This window comes from Bufo gargarizans, chromosome 9 (genome assembly GCF_014858855.1).
Source record: "Bufo gargarizans isolate SCDJY-AF-19 chromosome 9, ASM1485885v1, whole genome shotgun sequence".
Classification (NCBI taxonomy): Eukaryota; Metazoa; Chordata; class Amphibia; order Anura; family Bufonidae; genus Bufo; species Bufo gargarizans.
Window position 1 is genome coordinate 176041872 of NC_058088.1, and position 20946 is coordinate 176062817.

General features: G+C 43.1%; 1 protein-coding gene across 2 annotated transcripts in view; it reads right to left on the bottom strand.

Annotated features, from left to right (window-relative positions):
* Positions 1-73: 73 nt before the first annotated feature.
* The window catches only part of LOC122919639 (ficolin-1-like), a 37318-nt gene continuing 16445 nt past the window's right edge, over positions 74-20946 (bottom strand). The window contains exons 1-8 of one of the 2 annotated variants that reach the window (XM_044268779.1): positions 17900-18032; positions 17629-17742; positions 15155-15208; positions 13514-13552; positions 12837-12964; positions 11356-11485; positions 3508-3642; positions 74-957 (exon numbers count right to left, since the gene is read on the bottom strand). In XM_044268779.1, coding sequence (XP_044124714.1) covers positions 710-957; positions 3508-3642; positions 11356-11485; positions 12837-12964; positions 13514-13552; positions 15155-15208; positions 17629-17742; positions 17900-17978 — 927 coding nt within the window. In that variant the 5' untranslated portion in view covers positions 17979-18032 and the 3' untranslated portion in view covers positions 74-709. Of the gene's footprint in view, positions 958-3507; positions 3643-11355; positions 11486-12836; positions 12965-13513; positions 13553-15154; positions 15209-17628; positions 17743-17899; positions 18033-20946 lie in introns of those variants that run through there. The other variant, XM_044268780.1, reaches the window with a different exon arrangement.

Here is a 20946-nt window from a genome sequence, read left to right on the forward strand (position 1 = left end):
TAGTTGGTGAAGGGGATGATGAAATAAATTGAATTCAGACCTTGTGATGAAGTTGATAACAGCTTTACTTGAATACACTTTTCTCCAAACGATTTACAGGCTTTGTCTTGGTTCCCAGCAGGCATTGGCATTAACTGTGGCAGGCAAACTCCTGATTGGTACATCTGTTGCTCTCTAGGTCTGCTGTGCTAACAGGATAACTGTAGAATTTAACTGTAGCTGTAGGATGTACTTTGCTTGGTAATCTGGTCTGTCTCTAGCTTTGTTTAGGAAAAAATGTTACTCCTGGTTTCTGAGGCTTTATACTGTGAACTTCAGATGCAGCTGAGCTGAAGGTGCTCTAGCTGTCCTAGGCAAGGCTTGCCCAGGAGGGACGGGCTCCTGCTGCCCCCCTCCCCCCCTGGGCAGGGGGTAAGCTAGACTGACTCCTAACTAGACTAAACTCCTCCCTAGAGAGAGCTAGAAAGGAAAGAAGGTTCCATTCTAGGTAAAATAGCTCTGCCATTGTTTCCGCCATCTGCTGGTGAACCAGGCACATTACACTTGAACATTACAGTTACATGGAAATAGATATGCACATTATGCAAGACCTGGAAATTAATACATGTGATGACATGAGGTTAACCAGAGGAGATAGTAGTGAGGCGCAAAGGTGGTAACGGCACTCTGCGGCGTTACACATTTAAGACAATTATTGCTCCATCTTTCTCTAAACAGGTCTAATCTTAATTTCTGCATGCTTATACGAGTATTTAAACTCTCTGGCAGAAAACCAGTTGATGCCATCCGCAAAAGATGTGTGCTCTCCTAGGTGGTAGAGTCCATTAAGGTTTGCATTGTGACAATTGTTATACCACCAGCCGCCTTTATACAGTAGGGAACAATGGCCCTCAAGAATGTTGTTGTCTTCATCTTTAGTGCTAAACTTCATGTTGTTTAGACCTCCCATAGAATCTCCTGCAAAGTGACAGAGACATATCAAATATCAGAACAGCTTAAGAGCCACTGGTTTTTATCCTTACATCTATTGACTTTATTCTACCGAAAACATTACTTTATACAAGTAGTGATGTGCATAGCAAAACGCAAAATGTCCACCCCCCAATTATGGTTTTGACACCAAGGACAGAAGGGTTTTTCTTTCCTTACCCCACCACACCATTTCCTTAACCCTTGATTCAATGCTCCACCACCTTATTTGTTCTCCCAACCAGTAACAAGGAGATGGGAACAAGTAGAGCCGTTCCTACTCTTCCTCTGCAGCCTTTCTAGGCTTAAAGGGGACTTCTGAAAGGAGCAAATTTGTTTGCTTTCTCCAGGCTTGAGAAGATCGAGCTTCGGATCCTAGATCTGAAGTTGATTTGTTCAAACACTTTGTTTTACTACTGCAGTACAACATTAAATTGTATTGTCTCCTTTGTTTCAGCGAGACATTTCAAATTTGGAATCCGAAGACGGGTTTGGTACGCGCTGGTTCCTCGGTACCAAACCCGGCTTCAGATTCCCGATTTGAATTGGTTTTAAAGATGTAGAAATGAATACCGAATTCATTCACTGACATCTCGCGTGACTTTGAGTGAAACTAAGTTTGCCTCCACGAAGTTAATATATTTTAATGCTGTACAGAGAGAGGCTCTATGATCCGAAACTCAATTCGCTCAACACTAGCTTTCTCCATTGACAGATAAAACACCTGGCTGCCAACTGTGCATGTATCGGGAACCAACCGCACCATGTTTCGATGGAGGAGGCAGAATGTGTTTGGCCCCTCCAACAACAGCCATTTTAATGGATCCCCACAATCAGTAAATCAGGGGGCAGCCGTGGAAATGTCACGGAATGTGTACAGGTAACAAGGCAAAGCGACATGTATAAACGACTCGCTGGATCCAAAAACTAAGGAACCAAGGGAGACCCCTGCAGAAGACCTGGCACTTTCCCTGGCTGCTCAGCCTATGCAAAGATCCGAATGGTGGAGGTTTGCATATCCACGAACCTTGACTATAAAGCCCTGAGCACCCTACAATAGTGAGGGGACACGACCACCGGCTCCCTACACAAGACACGGAGGGAGTCAGGGTCACCTGGGATCCAGCAAACAGATATTAACAGTTAAAGGTACACTTAGCTTTAAAGCAAACAGGAGGACAGATCAGCGTGCACACACACTCCAGGAAGTAGTCTAAGCCGCCCAGAAAAGCATTCTGGGGAGGCATTTAAAGGGAAGCAATTAACACATGACAGCTGAGAGAGGCTGACGAGAGGAGGAGCTGAATACCACAACACAGAAATTCAAGGAGGAGGTTCTGAAAGGCCTCTGTCAGAGCTTCTCAGCTGTCTGGTTGTGACAGGAAATCACTGTATTTTCCAAATTGACACAACACACATTAAAAGGGTTGTCTCATCTAAGACAATGGGTGCATATCACTGGGATATGCTCCCATTGTCCGATAGATATTCCACATGAAGCGTATGAAAAAAATTCAGGACCTTTGATGATATGAGAGCATTGGAAACAATGGAGGCACGAGAATGTGCCTTTTTTCACTGTTCTGAATGTGCTCTGTCTCATTGTTACCTTTGGGCTACCGAGATCAGCATGTATCAATTTATCTCTAAAACTGGGGTTCTTTTTACTGCAAATCAAGGGAGGATGTTTAAATTCCTCCACATCAGGATATGCCTTGGCTAATATATGCCAGTGCTTCCTAGCCATTCTATCAAAGCCTACATCATATGGAATTTGTGTATGAATGTTATTCTTTGTTGTTTGTCTTTCACATCAGTGGGAAATCGCAGATCTGATTTTACCTTATCCAAGATAGATCCGGGGTAACCCCTCTCAATAAACCGATCAGTCATCTCATCTAATCTGTTTGATTATGTATTTTGACTGAGAAAGGCTTTGTGCCGAAACGCGTCATATTTAATATTGTATGACAATGAAATGAAAGAATATACTTGGAAGAAAGGCAAGGCTGCCGTGAATATTTCATACGCTTCATGGGAACTAAAAGTGGCCCTGGAAAAAATACTAAAAATGGCCCCATTTTGTAGTTGAGTCCAAATTGTTGGAAGGCAGGGCCAAAACAAGTCGACGGGGCCAGCAATACCATATTGAGGCATATTATACCACCTAACAGAGCCAAATACCACAGTCCATCACAAAATAAATCCCCAAAAACTTCCACTGGCCGGCCGTGAGGAGGGCTCAGGCGGCTCCCTTAGCATCAGCCCACCAGGAAATTCCCCTGTAAGTTCTATGGCCAATATGCCCCTGTTAGTGTATTCATTTTTTTTTTTTTGGGGGGGGGGGGGGGTTCAGGGCCATCTGTAGGCCTGGAAATGAAGTTAAACTACACTATGCAGTGTATTCATATATAATTTTGGGAAGGTCAACCAGGGCCACCTGTAGGCCTACTGCTCCCATCCAGCATACTAGAGGTTATTTTTATATGGAGTTAAACCAACTTCTCTTAAAAAGATTTGTGCCAAATTGTGTCTCACCTGCAGTTCCTTCCTTATAGGCTCCTATTAATAATTTGTATTTCTCTGATTCATCCAACACTTTGAAGCTTGCATACTTGGCGAACACCATTTTACCTTCAAAATCGTGTAGATCAACACGTAGTTCCCATGTTCCTAAAAAAAAGATATGTACAAGAGATTTAGAAACTGAAAACTAAAATGCCTACAAAAACAGCACTAAGCCTAAAGATCTTTATCAAAACTCAACTCATGCCCATAACATAGAGGAGACCATACAACATTTGTGTCTCAGAGTGACTGCAGAGAACTAAAAACCCCAACCGCTAATGCATGTCTTCCCCGCCTAATGCTGGGTTCAGACCTGAGCGTTCTGAAAGGAGCGCTCTGTATGCGCGATTGTACCGGCGTTTGCAATTGCGCATACAGAGACAAGCAAACGCCCATTGTCGCGCGTTCCCGAAAGTCTATGTACCTGAACGCGCGACGAGACGCCCCAAAGAAGTTCATGTACTTCTTTTGGCGTCGGGCGTTTTACAGCGCGATCGTACGCGCTGTAAAACGCCCAGGTGAGAACCATTCCCATAGGGAATCATTGGTTTCTCCTTGTTGAGCGTTTTACAGCGCGTAGGAACGCGCTGTAAAACGCTCAGGTGTGAACCCAGCCTTAACCAAAAAACGACAGAGGCACATGTTTTGTGGAGTGAGGATCGGTCACAGCTTTATCTTTTTTAATCTCTTTTTTTTTACCCAAAACAGCAAAACTCTTATCACCAAAAACCACTTCCAGGAGCATGAGAAGCGATATGCCCCACGGAAACCACAGTGGACAAGTCCGCCTTCTCCTCCGGTCTTAGTAATTTATTTCCACCGACCTCCAGCTGTGACTAAGGCCTGGTTCACACTTGAGCACGTTTTCAGGACGTATTACAGCACGTTTTTGGAAATAGGAAACGCGCGTCGTACGCGCGTTCTCGAAATTGACCGTGGAGGCGTCCAATGAAAAAGAGCCATGTCTACAATGAGGTGTCCAATGAAAGAGACTTCCGTTATAGTCTATGGGCGCGAACGCGCGACAATATACGCCCCAAAGAAGCTCCTGTACTTCTTTGGGCGTAGGGCGTTTTACAGCGCGTTCGGACGCGCTGTAAAAAGCGGAGGTGAGAACCATGCCCATAGGGAAACATGGGTTTTCGCCTGTTGAGCGTTTTACAGCGCGTTAAAACGCTCAGGTGTGAACCAGGCCTTACACCATGACAACTGGAACAGAAAGATACGTAAGACAAAACATCATAGAGAAAACAATCAAAGGGCGGTTGAAGGTGCCGGTGAAAAGAGACTGCGCTGTGATAAGCCCTCCTATTTATTAACTCTAGGGGGAGGGACAGGAGAGACCATAAATCTGAACCAGGGGAAGAGGGGAGAAAACAAATACTGAAACAGGCATACACAGTGCTAAAGGAATAACCCCCCCCCCCTTTAGGAGAAAATGCGGCAGGAGACATGAGGGATTTAACCCATGAGCTGCCACAGTATCTGCAGTCAAAAACACCCTCGCTATATGCTGTGGCGTTGACTAAAACCATCCGGGGGAGGGGCAGAGCTAGCTGCAGAGCTGTGAGGAAGCTGCTTGGAGGAGCTCTGTATGCAGTTTGATATTAATTCGATATAACTCTGCCAAATCTGGACTGATTCTCCCCAAAAAACTACAGACACTGATCCAGGACACTGCCCGGAAACTGAGGACACCATTTTTATTGGGTTGTGTGGTGGCTGGACGCTGCGGCCTGCGGCATAAACAGAGGCACTGGACTAAATTTGACTGCATAGTCACGGCACTCAAGCCGACCTAGAACTAGAACTAGAATTGCAGACCTCCAGCAAAGGAATCGTTTTATCCCTCTCACAAGAGAGGATCGGGTCGAAGCCGGCAGAAGTGTCCGCCAGGTCCGCTCGGAGGAGCTTGCTGCAGGAGAACGATTTGCCAGCGGTGAACAGCGATCGAGCGCCATCGGACCTCTGGGACATCACCGCCACCACTAATTGAAAGAACCGGAGGTGGCAGAAGATTATAGCGGGTGCCGGAATTAATTTCTCTGCTGATGCCATCATCCTCTACCCTGCGACTCGTTACAGACAGCATCAGAATTGCCGGTAAGCGCAAATACTCGCATCACATCTGAGCCAGAACTGTAGCGCGGTCCGAGCAGATAGTTGGCTGGTAAAATATAGCGCTCCGCTGCGCAGCGGAACCAAATATAGCATCGGGGGTTTGAATTTTCTCCCTCACTGAAGCTGCAGAGAGCGGATAGCCTTCTAACAGGGACACACAGTTATTGTAACTGAACTGCTCCGGAGATCGGAGCCAAGCTTGCCGCAGTCACCAGGCTAGCCGGATCCTAAACGATAGTGAGGGTCCACAATCCTCAGACCTCCAAAATGCAGCTTCTCACAACATAACGCTGCCCTTGAGGGAGAGCGCTATCAGAGACACAGGAGCGCAGAGGGAGCTGGTGCTGAACAGAGTGAGAGACCCCCTGCTGAGAGCCCCCTCCTCACTCCAGCAGGACTCTGTCTAAACCCTGCTCATGACCAGAGAGTGAATAAAAGATCCCAGCAGCAGCTCATCACCAACCTTCATAACGAGGATCTGCTTTATACTACCGCCATATCATTACAAATACTACAACCCACCTCACCAACCATCTATAAAAAATACCTAAAAGTGAACTCATTTAACTGTACCCAACAGTTCTACCCTATTACCATATAGTACAGCTGACAAATCATCACCGCAGTATCTTCTACTCGGCCACATAAACCACAGTAGCAATGTCCCTAACTATTTAAAGGGCAACATCGCAAAAGTTGAAACTCAAAAAGTGAACGTGATCTAACTGCTCCTCAGTATTCAAACCATTAATTAACCAATCCGAAGCGTGTACGGCAGACCTGCTGTTTGCATCTTCTTCCCTTTGTGAGACAGTCAATTAACAAAATGAGCAAAGGCCATCAATCAGAGAAAGACGCGAAAGATCTGAAAAATGCAGAAACACAGAAACTAGCGAAACTACAAAAAAACGATGTAGAAAAAATCACTAAACAGAAAGCTAGTGCTAAATACACTTCTCAAACTACTAATGAGTGGTCAGAGACCGATGAAGAGGAAGATCCCGCCTCAGAACCTGAAAGCATACAATCTCTCATCAAATCGCTACCCACAGTATCTTGTATAAAAAGTATGTTTAGAGAATTTTTAGATTCCATTAAGGAAGATTTATCTGAATTAAAATCCGACATCAAGCAATCTACCTCCAGGAAGACACAAGTGGAGGATTCCACTCTACTGTCGGCACATGCTATCCATCTCTCCAAAAAATTGAAAGAACAAAAGAAAGAGTTATACGCTCTTAAACTCCATCTGGACGACCTTGAAAATAGATCAAGGAGAAACAACTTGCGAATTAAAGGACTCCCCGAAAACTGTCACAGACGATGAGATAATACCAGTTCTTACTAGGATCTTCTGTGAACTTCTGGAAAAAGATGAAACCTTTGAACTAGGATTTCAGAGAGTACACAGGGTGTATAGGCCAAAAAATGCAAAAATAGAAACACCCAGAGACATATTATGCTGCCTTCTGGACTTTAGTATTAAAGAAGAAATCTTTAAAAAGGCGAGATTCGCAAAAAACATTGAGTACGAAGGAAAAGAGGTCTTGATATTCCAGGACATTTCAAGATACACTCTGGAACTAAGACGTAACCTGCAGCCTCTTACTAGCGCCCTAAGAAACAAAGGCCTGAAATATAGATGGCTATTTCCATTTGGACTCTTTATCAACTGCGCAGAGAAACCAATAATTGTTAGAGAGCCTGCAGATGTAGACAAGGCTGCGCAAAAGTTGAAACTGGACAACATTGTGATCAATGACTGGATTGCCGGAGAAGAAGAAGATGAAGAACCATAACTTCCTCAACTCCAACCATGGGAAATGGTGACAACACCCAAAACCCCAAAATCCAGAACTGTAGACACAGAATCCATTATGAGAGCTCCACAGAAGTCTCAACGCACGCTAGCGGGAAAATGAGGACCCTCTCCCTTGAAGCTCTTATACCTACCTGTGAGGTTCCTTCACACATGGAGGATGGTAATTAATTTTACTAAAATCTCCACAGTTGAGACTTTTATGATGTAGCCCAGTGATGGCTAACCTTGGCACTCCAGCTGTGGTAAAACTACAACTCCCAAGATGCCCCCCTTGCTTGGCTGCTCTCAGAACTCTATAGAAATAAATGGAGCATGCTGGGAGTTGTAGTTTCACCACAGTTGGAGTGCCAAGGTTAGCCATCACTGATGTAGCCTATGCCGTACGATCTATTAAAGGCTACACTATAGAGTAATTTCGTTCTGATTGTTGTTGTCACTTATTTTGTGATACACTTGTATTATATGTACACTTTCTACGGGAAAAGGTTTTGATGTTTTTGTCCACATGCCTTTTGGTCTCCTGCGAGTTCGTAGGACCTGAAGGCATGAAGCTTACAGAAGAGACCCGTACCCACATTTAGGTATATGTAGACCTTTAATGTCCAGTTAGGTTCACATTGCTTAGTATGTATACGTTTCTGTACACACATACCTATGTTAGGACTGGGGAGCAGTCCTTAATGATCATATCCTTTAAACTTAATTGTACCCCCCCCCCCAACTATCCGAAACTTTTTCCAATTGAATTGGAGAAACAGTTTTTCTCCAACTCTTCCACCCTGTTTGACATCTAGGAAGTATATACTGTTTCAACCCTAGGTGCTCAAAAGTTGTGCACCACAACAGGCAGTATTACTTACACCAACTTAGTACCGATATTCAACCAGAATATGTACTACCAATGTTTGTAATTTTCTTCTCCTTACAACTCCCCCCCCCCCCCAAGTTAAAGTCCAAGGAATCAGAATTATACCAGGTCATGGCATATTCTAAACTACAACACAATTATTGCGCCTCATATAATGTTAATGGTCTCAATGATCCTAGGAAAAGGTCTAAGATTCTAACATATATGAGAAAAGAAAAGGTAGATGTTATATTTTTCCAAGAAACCCATTTAAAAAAACATTGACCCCATTCTCAAAAACATTTCAATATTGTCATTGGTACAATTCAACCACGCCTTTATCTAAAAGAAAGGGAGTTTCTATTGTGTTCCATAGAAAATTAGGTCTCCAACACATGGATACACTATGTGATAGAGAAGGCAGGTATATATTTGTCAAAGGCCAACTGTATGGGAAGGTGTACACCTTTGCTAATTTTTATTCACCAAACACACTACAACATGTTCTGAACAAATTGGACTCTTTTGTTGAGGGTGTTTTGGTCTTGGGAGGAGACTTGAATGCTCCTCTGGAACCAACCATAGACACATCAGTGGGTAAAGCAAGAATAGCGTACCTTGACCTTAAGGCCCTGAAGAAAAAGCTCCAACACCATGGTTGAATTGATGTTTGGAGGATGCTGAACCCTAGTTGCAAAGATTTTTCATTTTACTGCCGCCGCACCCTCCTTTAAAAAAAACGCCCCCTCCTCCTGCTGATTGACAGGGCCAGCGAGCTCTCTCCTCCGGCTGGCCCTGTCTGCAATTCAAATCCCGCGCCTGCACCTCATTCGGAGCAGGCGCTCTGAGAGAAGGACGCTCGCTTCCCCAGCACTCCCTCAGTGCGCCTGCCCAGATGACGTCACCTCTAAACCCGAAAGAGAAGACGTCATCGGCGCAGGCGCACTGAGGAAGTGGTGAGGAAGCGAGCGTCCTTCTCTCAGAGCGCCTGCGCCGAATGAGGTGCAGGCGCGGAATTTGATCCATTAGCAAGATCTAGATCTATTAGCCCCAAAGTACAAGAATCCCATTTTAAAATAGTCTCTCGTTGGTACGGAACTCCTGTTTTACTCAATCGCATGTTCCCAGACATATCCCCATTATGCTGGAGATGTGAAATTGAGCGGGGTACTATTTCTTATGTAGAAATTAGTAAAATATCCAGCTCACCCAATTTCATCCTGTGACTCTGTGCACGGAGCAGACCCAAGCCAGTCCAGACATCATGAAGTGTAGAAAAATAGAAGCTCCAGCACTCGTTGGTAAAGTTTTGTAGATCCCGATCTTTATTGCACCAAAAATGTAAAACAAATACAGTGGCACCCCTCTTCACTCCCCCAGATTTACGCGTTTCGAACTGTTAAGTTCTTAGTCATAATATTTCTTATATCTGGATCCACTGCAAACCACTAGAAACCTTCTGGAAGACCATCACCATGATAATCAACAAAACCTTCAATACGACAGTTAAAATCCCCCCAAACCTGATTCTATTTAGTATATTTGACACACACACTTCTGCTATTAGACATCCCTTAACCTTACACATGTTAAACATAGCTAAGTTATTGATCCCAAAATTGTGGAAAGAAAAAGAACCCCCTTCTATCCTAGAATGGTTAAAAGAGATGCATACGTTACATAATTATGAGAAGCTAAGACTTATTAGAGACGATAGAAAATTTTGATACCATCAAACATGGGATCCTTAGATCAAGCTCTTAGATAGTGATGCCATCACGGAACTTCTCTAATTACTCCGCTTTATTATTATTATTGACCCTGAAATCATACAGTCAGATTAATACCTGATTCCCCCCCCCCCCCATCTCCCTACTTATTCCTGTTAACCTTGTTCTTTTCCCAGTTATTGTTCTTTTTTGAAAGTATAGCTGGGACGACTCGTCTAGAATATTGCACTCAGCAATTTAGAAGAAGTTAACTTTTACTCTGAATTATTAGAAAACTGTAGTGGAATAGGTACATAGTGAACTAGTAATCATTTTATTGTTCTATCAATAAAGACTTCGGTCCTTATTTTCTACCTGATTGTTTGTCTTCCCAAGCGACAATTGTTATGACATAAGTTCAACAACTTTTGAGAGTTCGACTATTTTCATTAATACTTTAATTTGTGTATAACCTCATTGTGATACATGACATGACATTCACTGCTATGTATAACGATTTTATTCTCTGTATATGACATTGATTTACCTTTTTCTTGCATTGTAAAGAATATTGTTGCTTTTTGAACGTTGCAAAATGTAATAAAGATAACGGAGGGTTCTCTGCTCTCTGGACCACCCTCAATTTAGCAAATATAGAGTGCAACAATAATAAATAGGGCAGGCCCACCTCCTTCTGGTATGGGAAAGATAGAGTACATGTAAAATGTATAAACATTTATTAGCTCAAATACATATAGAATACTAAAATAAGTGAAATAGAAAATATTTTGAAACCATGCTTTTCAAATATTTTCTATTTCAGTTCTTTTAGTTTTATTTATGTATTTGAGCTAATAAATGTTTATGCATTTTACACGTACTCTATATTTTCCATACCAGAAGGAGGTGTGCCTGCCCTATTTATTAAAGATCTGGGATAGGTTCCTATGTTCAGGCCATGGCCTCTGCTAAATACCTGATCTTATGACCAGAACTAAAAAGTACATATTATGTCTAAGGGAAGGAGAATGATGGTAGAGATAGCTAATGGCCTAATGCTCGTGTATGGCCCACTTCAGACCTTCATAGTCATTAGGTATGGCGTAGAAGAGATGGTGGAGGTTCTCCAGACTACTGGTGTGGCTTTCATGTAAGTACAGTTTTAGTGCATGTAGACTAGTTCCCATAGTTTCATAAAACAGGGAGGATAATGAGCAGTACCTTCAAATAATGAAGCTCTAGGTCAAATAGTCCATGACAAGCCATCAACAACCACCTATGGACCCTTCAACCTTGGATACACAACGATTCCTTATTACCTGTTGAAGTTATTTGATGAATATTGTCATTCCCCAGCCAAAATTCATTTAGCCGACTGCCAAAGCCTTTCTTATAGGCATCCCAAGTGCGGAAGAAGTCTACTGACCCATCCCAACGTCTCTGTATTACCTAAAGGCAAGAGAAGACCAGGTTACCAGGCAATGACTATTATAAGGAGCACACACGGTAAACTCCCACTCAAACACAAATAACCGAATAAAAGAATATTGTGGCAAATAATTTGTGGCACTAGCCAGTCTTTATAACACCATAAAGCACAGTAGTGTAGCCTGACTAATAACAACACCTCACACAATTGTCTGGGGTAGGCCTGACCCCTGGTTCTCTCAGTGACTGGGAGCCAGCGATGCCTGGGCATCTTCACTGGCTCCACTTGAACAACTGTAGGTCCTCCCTGACCAACCTTTGTGGTTGCCCGAGTCAGTCTGAAACTGGAGATCTTCTGCAAAGCCTGGGTCCCCCCAAATATGAGAAATGAAGCTTGTGTTTATCTCACCATGTTCTATAGCAATCAACACCCTGTGTGTGAAGTGCTACAATCGTACCTTACAACATAGAAGATCACAACAAATCTGATAATAAGGGCTGGGTGGGTCTTGCTTCAACTCGTGTTATTCTTCATCTAAAATCCCCCCCCAATTATCAAGGGGAGAAAACAGAACTGGATCGCACATCCACAATGCTATGCTTTGATCTAATTAAACTCGCTTCTCAGCGCTATATTAACGTGTACAGCCCCCCATACTTCATGCTGTACAAGAGGCATTAGTGTACATTTTGATCAAAAGGCATAAGCCCACTCACCACGCCAAGGTCGCCTCTTACCTACTCTGACAAAGAGGCACAGCGACAATGCGGTGACAACGCGGCATTGCCCTAGTAGGCGGCGGGACCCAGGAGTCAAACAGCACCGCTGCTGTCTGACAATGCCACCCCTGGCACTGGGTCCCACCAACCCACCAGCACAGCGCCACAAAAACAAAGGCCACCACGCAGTACTGCACCATGTGAACAGTTATCTAACACAACACAACACTACTCCACCCTGATCCTCTGACCCAGTTATATCTATCTTCCATCTAAAGAACCACTTATTTCCCTGTAGATTTTGTACCTCTATCCTAACTTAGCTATTTTAGTTTTCCCCTTTACTACCTTTTCTTCCCTGTGGCCCTTATTATGGTTCTTTATAGGCATTTTGCCCATTCTTCACTCTTTTGTTGGATTAGACCTGGTCTAGAAATATATAGTCTACAAGAAGGCTACCACTACTCCAGAAACTATGCAAAGTCCTGTAGCAAAGCCTTTTTTATTTCCTACCCCAAGAGAAAATGTGGACATGGAACTCCTCTAAACTAAGGCTTAAATACCATAGTACAGGATATGGTAGCAATGGATCCAGATTTCCCTAATAAATCATCTCATTTTGACTTCTTTTTCATGTGTTATATATATTTACGATCCATCCTCCTTCATCAGTGTCCATATCACACAGGACCTTCAGGGGCCGGCTGCCATCTGGGTATATGGTGTACCAGTCACTGAGGACTGCCCCCTGATATCGTATTTCTTTGCAGTTCCTGGCAGCTAGGAGACATAAAAAATAAATTGTTATAATTAATAGAAGGACCGGGTTTCGCATTCAGGATTGCCATCCATCAGCCACATTGGAAAGCGACTGTAAAAAAAAAACATCTTTCACTCTGGAGGACCCTGCATGTTTGAGCACAAAGACATACCTTTGAGTTCAATGAGACCTGTGTAATACTTTATTTCCCCTGCGGTGGTGCTGTAGGGGAGCTGAACACTTGCTGCCATATCGCTCACAGGAACGGTCCCAGCAGCAGGACACCTTCTGATCACCTTATTGTCAGGGGACCAGTATAATAATAAGTGGGTGTCCAAAGCAGGTACGTAAGCCCCTCAATTTAGGCATATCCATAGGTTATGTATGTTATTGTAGCTCCCCACAGACTATAGATGTGAGTTCTGGAGTATAGAATTTTTTGTATTTATTTCCCCTTTTATTGTTTATATTGTGTATCAAAATTTTGCTTCCTCTGTGATTAGCGTCTTTAGGATATATGCACTTTTAACAGATCCTACCTCTGCTCCAACTTCTCACCCCTAACTTACCATAGACTGGCTCAGTCGCACCTCTTTCTCCTTTTTCTCCTATAAGAAAAAGATATACATCAATCTTAGCGAGTATTATAGGAGCAGTTGTCATTCCATATACCCCCACAGCGCTCAGGTACTTGGTAGTTGCTGCCCCTGTGATTAGCTGAGAAATGAGCACACACTTTTTGTTGTTGATTTTATTATTTATGTGGGTATAAAAATGATCATTTATCAGTAGCAAATCTCCCCATGTAGACAGGGGTGTGCTGGTGGCAAACAGTGAGGAGAGGAGACCTTCAACACCCGCCTGATCATTGTCCTGTAAAAATGAAAGTTAACGAACATCAATCGACTTCCTGTATCGTCGATTGGTGCTCTTTGTGGGCAAGTCAACTGCCTGTGTAAAAGGATCCTTGTCCTTCAACCAAACAGGTATCCATATGTCAGGCTCCTGAGACCTTTTTAACTCCTTCAGGAACGGGCGTTTTTGGTTTTCATTTTAGTTAGTTACTCCCAGCCTTTCCAAAGCCATAACTTTTTTATTTTTAAATTCACAGCTGTAGGAGAGCTTGCCTTTTTGTAACTAGTTTGTAAGAAGTTGGTTGCACTATTTACAGTTGCAATGTAGTGGGAACTGACTGGTGAGTTTTATTCTCTGGGTCAGTATAATTAGAACAATACCACATATGTATAGTTTTTTTCATCGCCATATTCTGAACCCCATGACTTTTTTTTTATTTTTATGTGTTTGCAGCTGTGTTAGGGCTCATTTTTTGCTAGGTGATCTCTACTTTTCATTAGTACCATTTTGAGTTGTGTATGACTTTTTTAAATCACTTTTTATTCATTTTTTTTTGTGGGAGGTATTTTGATTTTTTTTCCAAGAGTTTTTGCACTCAGTGATGCCCATGATGTTTATTTGTATTATTGTCTATGTATTTTTATTTTTTAACTTTGGAGGAAGGGAGGTGATTTGAATTTTTATTTGTTTTAAAACATTTTTTTAAAACGATTTTTTCCTTTTTTTTCTCTCGAAAAAAACACTTTTTAATAGTTTCTCTAGGGAACGCGAACAAGCAATCAAAAGATTGCTTCTCTCATAGTGCCCCAATACATTAGTATTGGAGTCTATGAGAATTTTACTGCTTTCCTATGGAGCACTGTTACAGGCAGGGTCACTATAGGTACCTATGTGCAGCAGCCTTGGATCATTCAGGAAGACCAAGGCTGCTGCACACACTATCCGACTCCCCTGATCCTTACCTGATGCACGGCCAGGACCGTGCTCCTGGTTTTTGACCATCCCAGATGTGACCACGGCATCTGAGGGGTTGAATGTGTGCGATCAACGCTATTGTCGATCGCATACAGGCACTCATTGCCTATGTCGCTTGTAAGTGCGCGCCAACTTAATTTTACACTGGGTTGGCGGGAAGGGGTTAAAAAGTGTGACATGTAATGTGGAACACAATGACTGACGCTAAGGTACCATAAATTCCCAACTGAAAAGTTTCAGGGGCCGTGCTAAGATAAAGCCTTAAAAGGGGGGCAGCAGTAAAAAAAATCCATCCTTGCCCAGACAGGATAAATTACCTCAATTGTTATCACATATATTCCTACTAATATTATTATTTGCATTACAAGTTCTTTACTGACCTTTTTCACCTGGAGGTCCAGTCTTTCCTGTGCCCCCCACAGATCCCAATTGTCCTGGAATAAAAATGGCAGTAGATATATATCTTCATGATCACCGAGGGAAAGCTTTCCACCCAACTCTCCAAATCCCACCTCACCACTGGTGCCCTTGACGCAATCCCATCTCACCTCATCCCTAACCTTACCAGTATGCTTATCCCAGCCTGAAAACATTTCTTCAACCTATGACTAAGCCCTAGTGTCTTCCCTTCTTTTAAAGATGCCACCATCACATCCATCCTCAAGATGTCTTCCCTTGTCCCTTCCTCTTTATCCAGCTATCATCCAGCAAATCCCACTTTTACCCACGATCCAAACTTTCAAAAGCAACCTGAAAACTCACCTCCTGAGGAAAGCCTACCATAACCCTGCTGCCAATACACAGATATATGAGCAGCTTCTACCCTTACCTACTGTCTCCTCACCCTTTCCTTGTAGATTGTGAGCCCTCGGGGGCAGGGTCCTCTCTTTCTCTGTATCACTCTGTTACAAACTTAGTCCACCCTTACTGTACTTATTTTTAATTCATATTATGCATACCGCTTTCACATTTACAGTGCCCTGAAATCAATAGTATCATACATATACCCAAATATAAGAATTAGACCCCTTTCTGGGCCAAGTTCTCATCATCCATTGAAATGGGAACAAACCAACCTGGGAACCCATAGCAGCTACATAGTATGGATCCCCATTTATTGCAAATTCAAAGGTTTTCACTTTACAAGATTTAGTTATCAAATATGTGTATATATTCTACAGATATTTATTAAAGGTTTCACTATAGGAACTACGTTACACCACCAAATTTAGAAGGTAAAGCAGTGATAGCAGATAGATCCAGCTCACCCATCTGCTGTCGGTTTGCATTCACTGCGAATAAGAAACATTACGATTCAAAACATATAAACCGGCTATGGGACTGTTGAATTTTTTTAAACTTAGTGATGAAGCTAGGAAATTTTAAAGGCCACAAATACAACAATATTTTAATGATTGCATTTTACAAATTTTTGGGCAAATTTTTATTTTTCAAGTGGTCTTTACAAAAAAAATTCAGTTTTTGTCCTACATGGTTACGTTTCAGCCTATCTGAAGAGTATATTAGTATCTCTGAATTCGTAACAGCTCATAAACGCTCATTATAGCAAAATTCCTATCAAATAAGAATATAGCATAAATGAGTGTTTATGAGCTGTCAGGAGGGCTACACATCAAGTCGTCAGAGTAGGAACATGACATCTCAGTGTGAAACTGACAGTAAGACACATTGCAGAAAGGCTGAAACTTAAAAGGGTTTTCCAAGATTTTAATACTAGGACCCCCTTGAAAATACTCTCAGAAAACTCTTTTAATTCTGTAAGACAAAAACTGTTGACATTTTTTGTAAAAAGACCAATAGAAAAAGTGACTTTTGGCCCAGAACAAGTTAAATGCAAATGTGTTAAAAAAAAGAAAGTTGCCCCCGAAGGTGTTCCTAGCCTCTTAACAGTGCAGTGCCTGACATGTTTGTAAACATTTACACAATTTATACATTTTAAAGGGATTCTGTCACCTCCCCTAAGGCAAAAAACGATTTAAAAGCAGCCATGCAGCACAGCTTACCTGGATTAAGCTGTGCTGTTTAATCTTGAAATCCGTCCAGCAGTTAGTTCAAAAAACGAGTTTGATCAATGAGGAAATGCGTCCTGAAGGTGCCCAGAGGGGCGTTTTTTTCTTCTGAGAGAGCCCAGTACCGCCCCTCTTTCAGTGCCCAGCCCGCCTTCCTTGTATTTTCTAACTGCCGCCCCCAGCCTGCCACAGCCTCTCCTGCCTCTCCTCCCCCTCCCTCACGCCGAACGAAGTCTCGCACAGGCGCAGTACCCACTGAGGGCTGCGCCTGTGCGATCATCAGGAGACTGAGGGCGGCAGCTTCATCTTCGTCACTGGGCATGCGCCGAGCCCAGTGACGTCCGATGCTCGCTCTTCCCTGCTGACTGAGGGAAGAGCGAGCATCGGACGTCACTGGGCTCGGCGCATGCCCAGTGACGAAGATGAAGCTGCCGCCCTCAGTCTCCTGATGATCGCACAGGCGCAGCCCTCAGTGGGTACTGCGCCTGTGCGAGACTTCGTTCGGCAAGAGGGAGGGGGAGGAGAGGAAGGGGAGGCTGTGGCAGGCTGGGGGCGGCGGTTAGGAAGTAAAAGGAAGGCGGGCTGGGCACTGAAAAAGGGGCGGGACTGGGCTCTCTCAGAAGAAAAAAACGCCCCTCTGGGCACCTTCAGGACGCATTTCCTCATTGATCAAACTCGTTTTTTGAACTAACTGCTGGACGGATTTCAAGATTGAACAGCACAGCCTAATCCAGGTAAGCTGTGCTGCATGGCTGGTTTTAAATCGTTTTTTGCCTTAGGGGAGGTGACAGAATCCCTTTAATAGTTGTTCTCCTTGTACCAACCTTTTTCTCCCGGTGCCCCAACATCTCCTTTTTGACCGGGAAGACCAGGATGACCAGGGCAGCCTCGAAGAATTGACAATTTGTCAGAGTCCCCAATCCCTAAAACTTTCACTTCTGTCAGTGGGAAAAAAAATACATAAAAGTACCGTATAATATAAAAAAGCAAACACCGTAGAGAAATAAATATATAATGAAGACCACTCGATACAATACAAGGTGAGTATAACGTCAGGAACCAACCCTCTGTATGAAGCTGATGATGAGGACTCACCTGGACATGACTGATCAGTGCTACAAAGCCCAGACACTACTCCAAGTAAGAGTAGTACCGACACGCACAAGTCGCACATGACAACCTGAAGAAGGTAAGAACTGTCTTCCAGATTTTTCAACTGACATATATAGCAAAGACCTTCATTGTTATATATATATATATATATATATATATATATATATATATGTCATGTCCAACCAGGGCTTGTCCCCAGGGAGCTGTATTTTCCCAGCAATGTTCTAATAAAATATTTCACAACAAGCTTAATGAGACACAGGCCTCAATTATTTATTGTGCAAATGTTTGTTATTTCAACTTATTTTTATTGAAAATAATTTTCATATGTTTTAAACCAGTTATCTCATGACAAACAGAAGAAGCATTGTGGGGGATATGGGAAAAAGGGAGGGAGTATTGGGAAACTGCAGGGAAGAAGTCTCTACTAGCATAATGGCTGCAGGTTCATCAATGAAAGGGCAGAAAGTCCATAATGGTCCTGAGTTGAGGTGTGACAATTGGAAATATATGGGTTAACAGCCTGGGGATTCTGTTCAGAATAGCCTGTTAAGTTGTAGATAAGTGGTTCTCTTTTTCAGAATTTGGAAGGTAGCTCAACCACATGGGGAAGCAGGGGCAGTTGTAGACCAAAATCATCTTAGGTCTCAAAAAGTATCAAGAGAAGGAGCAGATACAAAAGGAAACACTCACTCAAAAAAGGGTGTGATTGCCAAGCAATCGTTGTGGGCCTCTACCATCCAAGGACTGCTCCAAGTACCAAGTCACCACATCTCAAAAATAAGTTTAGACCCTAGATTCTTTTTGCAATGAAGTGTTTACCAAGTCAATTGACAAAAGAAAGGCCAGCTGCTCCACAAATAGTTGGAGGGTCAGGACGTCTGGGCCCAGCCAAATCTGTAGACTTGTCTTTGTGAATATAAAAACTCTTCATGTAGAAATTCCAGTAAATCTCTGCCAACCTGTTCATGTGTATAGGAAAAAAACGTATTGGGGGTTTTCCTCTGGATCATTGGGGGTCGGACACCAGGGATCCCTGCCGAGCATCTGATTGAGAAGTCACCGTCACTGTAGTGAACACTGTGGCTTCTCGCAGCTTACCAAGCACAGCCGCTATACAATGTACGGCGCTGTGCTTGGTAAGCAAGGAGAAGGCGACGGTGCTCACACTAGTGCTGGTGCCCTCTCAAACAGCTAATTGGCGAGGGTCTCGGGTGTCGAACACCCACCGATCAGATACTGTATAATTGTGCTCCCATACAGTATAATTTCTCCTCGTGCCCCGATACAGTATAATGTCTCCTTATGACCCCACACAGTATTATTTCTCCTTGTGGCCCCCATACAGTATAATGTCTACTTGTGCCCCCATACAGTATAATGTCTACTTGTGCCCCCATACAGTATGTCTCCTTGGGGCCCCTATATAGTGTAATGTCTCCTAGTGGCCCTCATACAGTATAATGTCTCTTTTTGGCCCCTGTACAGTATAATGTCTCCTTATGCCCCCATATAGTATAATGTATACTTATGGCCCTCATACAGTGTAATGTCTCTTTGTGACCCCCATACAGTATAATGTCTACTTGTGCCCCTATACAGTATAATGTCTCTTTGTGGCCCCCATACAGTATAATGTCTCCCTGTGGCCCTCATACAGTAAAGAGTCTCCTTGTGCCCCCATACATTATAATGTCTCCTTGTGGCCCCCATACAGTATAACGTCTTCTTGTGGCCCCCTATACAGTATAACATCTTCTTGTGGCCCCCAAACAGTATAATGTCTCCTTGTGGCCCCCATACAGTATAATGTCTCCCTGTGGCCCCCATACAGTATAATGTCTCCCTGTAGCCCCCATACAGTATAACGCCTCCTTGTGCCCCCATACATTATAATGTCTCCTTGTGGCCCCCATACAGTATAATGTCTCCTTGTGGCCCCCGTACAGTATAATGTCTCCTTGTGGCCCCCACACAGTATAATGTCTACTTGTGCCCCCATACAGTATAATGTCTCGTTGTGGCCCCCATAAAGTATAATGTCTCCCTGTGCCCCCCATACATTATAATGTCTCTTTGTGGCCCCCATACAGTATAATGTCACCTCTCATTAGGCAAATTTTACATAGGACATCGCAATGTGAAATAACTATCTTTATGTTGTATAACACATGTCGCCGTGTAGCCTAATGCCACATGTCAATCCGTTTCCCCTTAAATAGGGGGAGATGGCGCTCTCTTTATGTGCAAAAATGATCATTATTGTAAATTGACTTGTAAATGGCACATGGTAGGTGAGGGAGGTTCTGTAGACAGTTGTGATTTATGAGGCCCATGATCCCATTTTAATCAATTGAAGTTCTTGAACTCATATCAGTAAAGCAGTCAATGAAAATGTAGGAATATAATAGATTTATTGATTTACATACATTTTATATATAGGATATCAGCATTAGAAATGATGGCATGTGGAGTATAGGGGCACTAAGGGAGGCATTAGTAAATGGGTGTTGGATACTTTATAGGTGCTGTTGTAGGAGAACTTTGGCAGGTACAATAGGAGGATAGGGAATCATTATTTGTCTTGGGTTGAATATCACTATGATAACAGTGAGTGACCAGCTACCCACAATTTCCAACCACATTGCTCACATAAATGCCTTTGTACTACTTACATTAGAGATTCCTCATGAACCGGGGAAGATGGCGCTCAACTGTGCCTGAGGAATCCAAGGAACCTCTGCCACGTAAAAAGACACTAGCTCTATAAATGGCACATTGTAGGCTTAGGCCCCTGTTCCACATTTTGCACAGGGGCCCAGGAGCTTGTAGCTAAGCCTCATCAATTCACTCAGACGTTCAACTCCTAAAACAGCCCGGTTTACAGTACAGTAAAATTCCTTTAAACTGCCATCGACTTTTGCTACCTCCACCAATCCTAACAACAGGGGTTACAAAGTCACTCACTGGAATGGAGCAGTAGTGGGTACGTTGGTCCACCACTCCATTGACTTCCATAGGACGTAGGT